The 10,634-nt window shown below is 42.8% G+C and overlaps 1 protein-coding gene across 1 annotated transcript; it reads right to left on the bottom strand.

Moving 5' to 3' along the window:
• Nucleotides 1-6,513: 6,513 nt before the first annotated feature.
• LOC122052838 (LRR receptor-like serine/threonine-protein kinase ER2) lies at nt 6,514-9,487 on the bottom strand. The gene is made up of 4 exons (XM_042614566.1): nt 8,846-9,487; nt 8,273-8,533; nt 7,283-8,152; nt 6,514-7,166 (listed from the first exon to the last, which is right to left on the bottom strand). Exons 1-4 carry the CDS (start codon nt 9,291-9,293, stop codon nt 6,688-6,690), a joined length of 2,058 nt encoding a protein of 685 aa, XP_042470500.1. The 5' UTR covers nt 9,294-9,487; the 3' UTR covers nt 6,514-6,687.
• Between the last annotated feature and the right edge of the window lie 1,147 nt (nt 9,488-10,634).

Below are 10,634 nucleotides of genomic sequence, written 5' to 3'. Positions count from 1 at the left end.
AGTCGAACCGGCGACTATAAACCCCCCCCCCCACTTTAAAACCGTCGAACGGCGACGTTAAACTCTAGAGCTAGACCGACAACTATAAACCTCCCGGCTTGAAGACCGTCGAGCGGCGACGTTAAACTCTAGAGTCGGGAACCGACGACTATAAACCTCTGAATGGGACAACATCACGCAAATGCACCTCAGCGAAACACTACCAAAAATCCCATGAGTGGAAAATCCGACCGAGCGACGGAGTTAAGAAAAACACCCACAAAAGAACTAATAGAAATTCCATGTAGAAGGGAAGGTCGCTCGTCCAGTCGGCACAGTTACAAGGAGCATTCAAACGAAAGGCTAACAAAGCAACAGTTAGCATTCGTCACACTTAACAGTTCGCCGACCGGAACAATCATGTCTTCGTTAAATCAAGGCTGGCTAGTCCGATCGGAAGAGTTACAGAGAAAAGAAGGCATATCTTCATTAAAGCAAGGTTGTTTAAGCCGGCCAGGAGAAGTACAGAAAAAAGAAAGAAAGTTTTCATTAAAGTTAAGGCTGTATGAGCCTACCGAGAGAATTACAGAAAATATTTTCACTCAAGAACGTCAAAAATGGGCTCGGGAATGTGCTCCAGCAACCCGGCCAGATCCTGGGGAGGGATAGAAGCCGCCTCCGGAAGCTGGCCCTTAACGTTCAAGTAGGTAGTTGTGGCTTGGATGGCTTCTTCAAAGGCAAGGACCAGCCGATCGCTGAACTTATTACCAAAGTCATCCGACCGGAAGTAATTGTGCCTCATCGTCGCGAAGCGCCCTGGTTCGCCATCTTGGTATTCTCTGAAGGTGGCTCGGGCGGCTTCTAAGGCGTCTTGGAGATCTTTCTTATCTCCTCGAAGTTTAGCCTCAGTAGTCGATCGGACCTCTTGCTCAGCGGAAAGTAGATCGGCTAACTCCTTGACACGTTGCTCCAGCGCTCGGGCATGCAGGTTCTTGGCCTCTAAATCGGAGATGGCTGTATTTTTTCTATTGGTCGCCAGCTTCATCTCCCGGTCGTGAGACTTGACCTGGGCCTCAAGGCCAGCTACCCTGGTCTCTAAGCCAGAGGACTTGTGGCGTTCAACCTCCAGTAATTTCTCCGATTTGTTCAGTTCTGCTCGGAGCATGGCATATGATGGCCCCTGAGCTGGCGCCCCTCTGGAAATTTGAAGCTTTTTTAATTCTTCCTCCAGGGCAGCCAGGCGATTGCTAACCGCAATGTTCTCCACCCAGTACTGTGTTCGGACGGAATAATGTCAAGAACCAAGATTAAGCATACAGTAGGTTAAAGAACATACCCCGGTTGCTTATTGTAGATGGTTATCGCCGAGCTGCCCGGGGGTCATCAGGGCAACGCGAGCCCTCGCATCTTCCCATACTTTGGCGAGCGGTCCTCGGATGGTGACCTGATGCTCTGGTGCAGTTGGCCGATCAGCGGCCAAAAGGAACTCTTCAGTGGGAAGATGGAGGGCAGCCTTGATCGTTCGACGGCCACTCGGATCGGATTGGGAAGAGATGGATCGACCGGATGACTCGCCGAGCGGAGCAGAAACTATCCCTGAGCACCTGAGCCGAAGACGAACCCGAGGCAGGGAACTAATGGGTCGCGCTTTTAGGGAGGTCGCTGGTTGGTCGAGCTGGGAAGGAGTTCGGTCCGAAGAGATGGCCTCGGCTGAAGCAGGGACTGGGTTGACCGCTTCAGAGGGGGCGTCAACTGGCTTGGTCACTGGTTCCACAAATGTGAGATCCGTTCAGTGCCGCTTGTGTATTATCAATGGGGAGTCGCCAGCCGACTGCTCCACGTCTTCTGAGGTAGGCTGACCGGCTGACGAGATAGCATCACCGATCGCTCCGGTTGCTAGGATCCTAGCAGTAGACTCTCGGGCCTCTGTTGGAGCTTCTACACTCTCGCCCTCATGCGAGTCGACCGGCGCGATCCCCAGATCGGCCATCTCCTTTGCCGCTGCTGCTTCTATTTCGGCGGCCTTCAATTTCATCCACTCGGTGGCCTTGGCGCGCCACATGATGTCAGCTGCATAAAATAAGAATAAATCAGTTAGACCAAAAGGAGCGGGGACAGGGAAAGCGCTTACTCATGCTGCTCGGAAGCTTCGTTCGGATCGGGGCTCAATCCGAATATGTACAACACCCCCTCGTGAAGTAGTTTATTGATATTGAACCTCTGGTCGGCTAATAGATTGGCTGCATGAAGATAATCCGACTGGCTCTTGTATTTACTGAGGTCCGGCGGGCTCGGCACAGTGGTCTGTCATTTGTTGCGAAAGGATGGCCGTTCGGGGAAGCAAAGGTAAAAATAATTTTCCTTCCAATGCTTGTTCGAGGTCGGCATCTTTTCGAAAAAGGCAAGACCGATCCGCGATTGGAAGAGGAAAGTACCCCACTCGGACTGTTTGGGATAGTAAAAATAATAGAAAATTTTGGGGACTAAGGGAATGTCGTGCAACTTGAAAAGGATCACTACGCCCCATAGCAACCTAAAAGAGTTGGGGACGATTTGGCCGAGCGGGAGGCGGAAATAATTACAAACCTCATGGATAAAAGGATGTATAGGGAAGCGTAGACCGGCCACAAATTGGTCTCGAAAGAAACAAACAGTGTCGGTCGGCGGATTGTGGGTCCGATTGGAAGAGGTTGCCAAAACTAATCTATGGTCAGGAGGAAGTTCGAATTCGCGAAGGAATCGTACCGCGTCACCCTCGTCAAACCGGCTTTCCATTGTCATATACCATAGGCCAGGAGAAGGATCAGAAGGTTGCGAGGTGCTAGCCATTGTCGGAACAGTACCGGGGAAGAAAGGGCCAAGGGAAGAATGAAAGAGTTGACGGAGGAGGTCGGAACTGTATTGAACGAGCTTAAAGGCCACCGGAATGGAGAACACAGAGGAAGGTAAAGATAGGAGAAGGCTTACTGGGAGGCGAAGAGTGCAGAAGAGGGAGGTCGAAAGTTCATCGGGGCGCCGAGGCAAGCGAACGTCGGGAAGCTGGACACAAGAGGAATCACCAAAAGCAAGAAGGCAAGAACGATAGAAGGAAAATTAGCATCGGCGCTTCATAAACCCGGGGCTCGGTCCACAGCAACCGTTCAATCCAGGTCATCGAAAGGAACGTTGGCATCGGACCGTCGGATTTGAACCGACGTCTGTCCCATCGAAGCTGACGCCCTCACCGTACGATGACGGGGGACTTGCCAAATGGCGAGCAGTGAGTGAGCAGCATTTAATGAACATCATTACTCGCGCGTGGGCAACTTAATGAGGATTGGCACGAACTCCGAGGAAACCCGACGACTCCGACCGTCCTTAAAGCGGCAGCGCGGCAAGCGGCGAATAGAAATCAAAACTACCGAAGGCATAGCCATCGAATCGTCGGTCGGCCTAATGGACCTCCCTAGAGCCGAGCGGAGGTACACTTTCAGGAGCGGCAGAGTGGATGTCGCTCGACCAAACTCATAGTCCAGTCAGTCGGACTTAGCGCCTCCTTCGACGAGACTTGGGGGGAAGACATGTGATCCGGTGGTAAGGACGGGGGACCCTCGTTGACAGGAGGTCAATGACACGTGGAGGTCAATGGTCAAGAGGGTCAACCCCAGGGTCAGGCCGAGCGAACAGATGTCACGCCGAGCGGACTAGAGGGCCAACCAAGCATCCGACCGACCGGACATCCGGCCAAGGGTCTCCCGGACCGGACGAAAGACAGCCCGACCAGGGGTCGGGTTTCCGATGCTCAGGTAAAAGAAGTCTATGGCAGGGCGGACAGGCCGCTCAGTCGAGCCGCAGAACAATAAGGCGCAATTCCATCCGAGCACATGAGCAGGGCTTCCCCGCCCGGGCCGAGGTATGTGCATTCCCGGAGGCCATGAGCGTCGAGCGATCGGTTCGCTCGGCCCGGGAGCAGACAAGAGCGCTAGGAGACAAAAAGGACAGCTGGTAACTTCATCCTCGAGACACCTGCCGCTGACAAACAGCATGGTCGGCGGTCGAAGCGGACAGAGTATCGTACGGTGGAAGTTTCTACCGTCACATCCGGGATATGCTTGGACGATTGCGGAATGGCGTCAGGCATGCTTTTCTGACACAACCCTACTGAGGTATGTTTGGGGAAGCGTGCACGCATCGAGAAGCGTGCACGCATCGAGAAGCGTGCCCGCGCCTCCCCAGGGTCCTATATAAGGACCCCTAGACTTCGACGGAGGTATGCTATTCTCATCACTGTAGCCACAGTAGCATTACTCTGCTTCTTTGTTGCCTGACTTGAGCGTCGGAGGATCGTCGCCGGGAAACCCCTCCCGGCTCGACTTCTTTGCAGGTTCGCCGGAGGTCCACGTCAACGCCAGAGGACAGCGGAGCGCATCACATCCCCAGCGCCCGTCGATTCAGCTCTCGGACAGGATCAATAATGATAATGAATCTGATTATTTTAAATGCGTTTAAAATGCTCTTGTATTATCAAATCAAATTATCAATTAATTCAAGTAGCCCTAAAAAGTTACCATTACTGCTTTGGTAATTTTTTTCATTATCCCCACAAAAAGTCAAATTACGCTTAGTAAAACATTTCACAACAAAAATAATGCTTACTAAATTAAGTTTTCAGTGTTCTTTCTCTTTCTTTATTTGCACTTGGATCTCTTTGTCAATTGTTTCATTCTTTTTCAATCTAATTTACAAATCGATCCCAGTTCTCATGTTGGTAATATCCTCAATATCATTCTCATGTTATCTAAGTCTCTCACTTAAATGTTTCCAATCATTAAGACCTTCATTTGCTAGCAAACTTTTATTGTTTATTGATTTAAACAATTTGCAACAAGAACCATATACTTTGTTCATATCTTTCGAGTACACAAGCCATTTTCTATCTTAATTCACTTTATTTGGTCATTTTCTTGTGTAATATGAAAAATGTCTCTAAAGCTCATTTATAGGGAACTTAAGAGTACATTCTCTTAGAGGACCTTTTTCCTCCAAAAGATCTCTTGTTTTATTGTTAATGTTATTCCAAGATCTTGGATCATATATATCTAAAATATAGCTAGTTTGCTATAACTCATTTTCTTTCTCAATTATATTACCAACTTCAACATTTAAATCGTTATCATTATTTTCTCTCAATTCTTCTAACTCATTCGTTGCATAATTATTATTATCATTTTCTCTCAATTCTTCCTGTTCATTGATTGTATAATCATTTAGTTCTTCTTGATTACTCGGTTGTTGCTCATTTGTTGCATGATCATTTAGTTCCTTTTGACTTTTTACTTGTAATTCATCAACTAAATCTTCAATTGAAGAGTTCGCTGTAAAAAACTTATGAAGAGCACCTTTTTGAGTTATAATAAACTTTTTCACTCTTTTTCTTTGTTTCTTTTTTGACTCTCAGATTGATACTTCTTTAGAAACATGTTTATACTATAAATTTTAAATGTAAAAATAAAACACATAAAACCAACAACAAAACAATCAAGCAATGAAAATAATAGTGAAAGAACAATAAAACCTGATTGGTACTTAAACCAATAGATATAATTTAATCTATGATAATTAAAATTGAAATGTTTTATTTAAACTCTTTCAAATCTATAAGAAAAATTATTAAATATTGGACACCGATACAATATTAAAAATCAATATTGAATATTAAAAATAAGAAAAAAAAATATAGACAAGTTGGTAACTTATGTTGCATGTTTATATATTGATGAATGATGATATTAATGAAATAAAAATTTTAATTGAAGAATAGACTTTTCTAATTTAATTAGAGATTCAAAGGAGAAGAAGGAAAAAAATTAGCATTCAGATTCAGATTTCACTCTTCAGAGTTTTCTGACTTCTATAAAATAATTAATAACAAAAGAATTGTACCAGAAATAAAGTCTTAAGTGAAAAAAATGATCGTTTACCTCCTCCTTTTTTTTCTTTCTTTTTTTTTTTTAGATTTTTTTCTTAAATTTTAATGGTTAATATATGTTTTTGGACCATTATTAAAACTATCCAACAATATATATATATATATATATATATATATATATATATATATATATTTGGATCTTTATTAAAATAATCTAATAAAATATATTTTTGGAGTTTTTATTAAAATAATCTAATTATATAATATATATATATTATATATGTATGTCATGCTTAAAATACATACAAAATCAAGTGTCCTTTTTACTTAAAAATAAAACCCCCGTGACGTTCAACAAAAATGTCTTGCGCCATGCCCAACAAATGTGTTTTGCTTTGATTTCAAATTATGAAATATTTCAAGCTACGATCACATGGAATTACTAGTAACATAAAGAGAAACTGAGTCCGGTTTAAGACAGAGTTCACTTGGGTTGAAAATTATGATGCTTTAACATTCATCTATATTTTTGTGTCATATTTGTTCCTCCATTCCCCTCCTATTTATCCTTCCAAGTAAAGGCACCATTGTTTTGATTAGGGATGGTAACTAGTACTTTCTTCATATGCTTAATACTATGTACTTCAATCCCTCCAACAAGATGTTCGATTACAAGAAAAATCAATCTCTCAATTCTTTCAAGAGGAACGAAAGATCCAATTTAAATCAAGACATAAACTGAAGAAGATACTGCTTAATTCAACAAGCCTGCTCAATGGCATCAAAATTCCTGAACACAACTAGTTCCTGCATCTGCTTCCCTCCAATTCCTGAACAACAGCCTCCATTGTTGGTCTCTGGTTTGGCACTTCACTTGTGCAGAGCAATGCAATGCCTGCTAATTTAGCTGCCTCAGGCTTCGAGTAATTACCCTGCAGACTCTCATCGATGAGATCTTCAAGCTTGCCAGACTCAGCATCAGGTCTCAAGTGGCAGGTTCTTGTCTTTCCCGTGAGAAGTTGGAACACAATGACCCCAAAGGCATAGACGTCACTCTTCTCAGAGAACCGGCCAACCACGGCGTACTCAGGGGCCAAGTAGCCCATGGCAGCACTTGTCTTGAGACAGGAGAAGATGACATCCTCCGCTAACAGTTTGTGCAGGCCTGCACCAGAGATTTGGGGGTTGAAATGGCAGTCAATGAGGACTCTTGTTGATGACAAGTTTTGATGGAGCAAGGAGGGCTTGTTAGGTTGGTTGCTGTGTAGATATTCCATACCTATGCAATAATCAAACAAATTAGCACAATTATTCAATGCTTGTTGTTGTTGCATATTCGTTATGGTAGCTATCCATGAGAACAAACACAAATAATCATACAAGTCAAGTAGATACCTTTGGCAATGCCCTTGACTATAGAAACTCTTATAGGCCAGTCAAGAACGTTGTGAATCTCATGGCATTTGATATCTAGATATTCTGACAAGCTTCCATTTGCAGCAAAATCATAAATGAGGAAGCACTCCCCTCTTGCTCTTGAGTAACAAAAGCCCCTTAAGCCAATTAAGTTCTCGTGCCTCAGCAATGTCAATGCCTTCAGCCCCATGAGAAATTCTGCTTCCTCTGACTTGCAACTAGTCTTGTTGATCCTCTTCACTGCAATCTCGGTTCCATCACGTAGTCTCCCCTTGTATGTTGCTGCAAAGCTACTCTTCTTACCTATCAAGTTCGCCTCTGAAAAGTACTGAGTGGCACATTCTATCTCCTCCAAGTTAAACCTGTAGATCTGAGGAGCCTCCTGTGATGACCCAATGCTGGTTCTCTCATCAGTCAATGGATCCCAGTGGCTGGAGTACTCAAGGCTAATGAGTGGAGATGCAGTACGGTATGAACACTTCGTTGGATCAGTGACAAGAAGACTATTTGAAGCCTTATGCAAAGCACTGACAAGATTTTGTTTCCGATGGTTTCGGAGCCAAAAGGCGGCCATAAGGGCACACACAAGAACTCCAAATGTAGCTATGGTGGCTGCAATAACGATGACCAGGTTTGGGGAATTGGAAGAACCGAAACAGTGGCTGGTGCTGCAATCCGAAGTGATATTAACAGACTGTGGAAGATCTTGAGGTGTGAGACTGGCACTGAATGGTTCAGGTCTGCTTGCATTGAGATCCGAAGAAGAGCAAACCATAAGACCAGAGAATCCACTTCCACATAGACCAGTGTTATTTCCATACTTGAAGTTTGGCCCCAATTTCTTTAATTCTTCACACACACACACACAGACACAGAAAAGAAAAAGATGAGTGATGATTCCATGAATACAATACTGAGGAACAGAAAAATTCAACAGTTCAATTTCACAAAGTAGAATGAATTGGTTACCAGTAGGTACACTGCCGGAGAGCAAGTTGTTTTGAACATCTAAAAAGGTCAACTGAGAAAGCTGAGAGAGTTTAACAGGGACTGAACCAAAAATGTGATTGAAGCTTAAGTCCAACCACTTCAACTCAGTTAAGTCTCCGAGTGTTGCAGGGATGGCTCCACTGAGGGAATTAGATTGCAGAGTAAGCAGGTTGAGACTCTTGAGAAGCCCTAGCTGAGGAGGTATGCCCCCAGTCAACTTGTTATTTGAAAGCTGGAGAACTAAATCAACACAAGAAATACACAATTTTAGCTCTCACAGCCATTCCAAATAAAACAAAAGCTTCTACAACAATGCAGAACGTACATGTACAAAAAGATTGCATTTTGAATAGAGAATAACAGCAATGAACTATAATGATTCACCATGTTCGCTTGATTGCAGCAAGCATTTTGAGATTAAACAGTTGAAAGACTTTGGAAAACTGATGAAAAGTTACTTTTTGACATGAAAATAAGAAGAAGAAAAAAAGCAAGAACGATTCACAAAAATGCACCTTTTTGTTAATTTTTTTTCTATGCTGTTTAACTCACCTTGGAGTCCGACCATTGCTTCACACTCCTCGGGTATGCCGCCGGAGAGGTTATTGACGTTGAGGTAAAGGTCGGTCAAGGCCGTCAGATTTGCAATCGCTCGAGGGATCTCGCCGGAGATGTTGTTGAAGTGGAGGTAAAGCCCAGTAAGACCGCGCAACCGCTCCACCGCCGGAGAGATGGAGCCGGAGAGCCCCTTCCCTTGGAGAGAGATGTTGGCCACCTTCCCGGCCGCGTCGCAAGCCACACCCTCGAACTGCCCTCGGCAAGGCTCGCCGTCGAGCACCCACGAGGAGAGTCGCCGGCCCTCCGGGTCCAAGGAGGACTTCAACTCCATGAGAGCTCGCAGCTCATCGTCATTCCCTTGTACCACAAAGCTGAGGAAAAAGAGGGAGAAGAAGAAGAAGAAGAAGAAAGGGCAATGAATTTGAAACATAATCAAAGCCATTGCGCCAAAGCAGCCTCTTTGATCTCACTATCTGTTTGAACGCTTGGCTTCTTGGTCTTTTCCTCGGAAGGGAAGAAGAGGTGACAGGATGAAAAGGCAAAGGAGGGCAGAACTGCCGGTGAAAAAGCTGCTGGAGTAATTGCCAATTAGAGAAATGGTAAACAAGAAGAGGGAGGGGAAGGGGAATAAGTCCAGTGGACCTGACCACAGAATTTAAACTTGGTGTTCAGATTGGATCTTGCGGTTGCAGTCAAAGGTATTCAATTGGGTTATCACCTCAATCAAGGACAACTAGAGATTGAGTGAATCACAAATTCACGTTCTTGGAGTTATTTCCGTTTTGAACTGCACAGGATTCTTGTGAATTTGGCAATGTTGGTGGATTCAGTGATGAGCAGCATTTACTGTTTAGTTTTTTGTCGCTGTATTAGACCACGTTCCCATGCAAAGATTTACAGATATTTTCTTTTCAAATTTAAAACTTGCTGCTGAAGGGTGTGCTTGTGTCCCTTCGGTTTGTGTTGGATCTTATATTGACGGGTCCATCTTATAAAAGTTTTCATATAAATGTAATTTATATCAACAAGTAGAAAAGTTAAAAAATTATCATCAATTCAAATGTGACTTATAATTGGCTTTTATTATTATTTTATAATAATTCATGATACAATTATTTAATAATCAGTCCTCTAAAATAATTGAAAAGATTTAAAATTCCTATTATCAAATAGATGAACACTTAAAATCACCAGACTAACAATTAACATATAAAAGGAAAATATGTATCTTCACAAGTCAAACTAAAAGAGGAGATTTTTTAAAGGCAAGAGGCACTGTGAAAATAATTAGAAATAAAATTTTATCTTTTTATTAAATTTATTTTGTTAATTAAATATTTAAAGATATACTAGTCCTTTTATATTAAAAATGAGAAATCATGAAGGCACTGGGCCTAGAAGTTCAATATTTCATAATTATGTGTCTCATTTGAAAAAAAAATCCATAAATATGTTGTAATTGAGAATAGAAGAATATTTAGGTGGCAATTTGACAACACATAATGAGGTATTGTTGCGCTGTAAATGATGGTGGAGTGCTATTATTGTGAAATGATGGAATTTTATATGATTTACAATTTTATTGGCAGTACTTTACAAAGCATGTTTAGTTTATTGACTATGGAATCTTGATAATTTTTGTTCAAATATATCATTATGGTACATTTCATTTTAGTCATTATTGGATTATTGATTTATAAATCACTGCTTTGAGTGGATTTTACGAACCCTTTACTTACTTTTTTTTTTCACTAACAAATGTTTCATAAGACCAATTTAAAAG

This window comes from Zingiber officinale, chromosome 3A (assembly GCF_018446385.1).
Source record: "Zingiber officinale cultivar Zhangliang chromosome 3A, Zo_v1.1, whole genome shotgun sequence".
Classification (NCBI taxonomy): domain Eukaryota; kingdom Viridiplantae; phylum Streptophyta; class Magnoliopsida; order Zingiberales; family Zingiberaceae; genus Zingiber; species Zingiber officinale.
The sequence above is the reverse complement of the archived record's forward strand: the minus strand, read 5'-3'. Positions and strand labels throughout refer to the sequence as shown.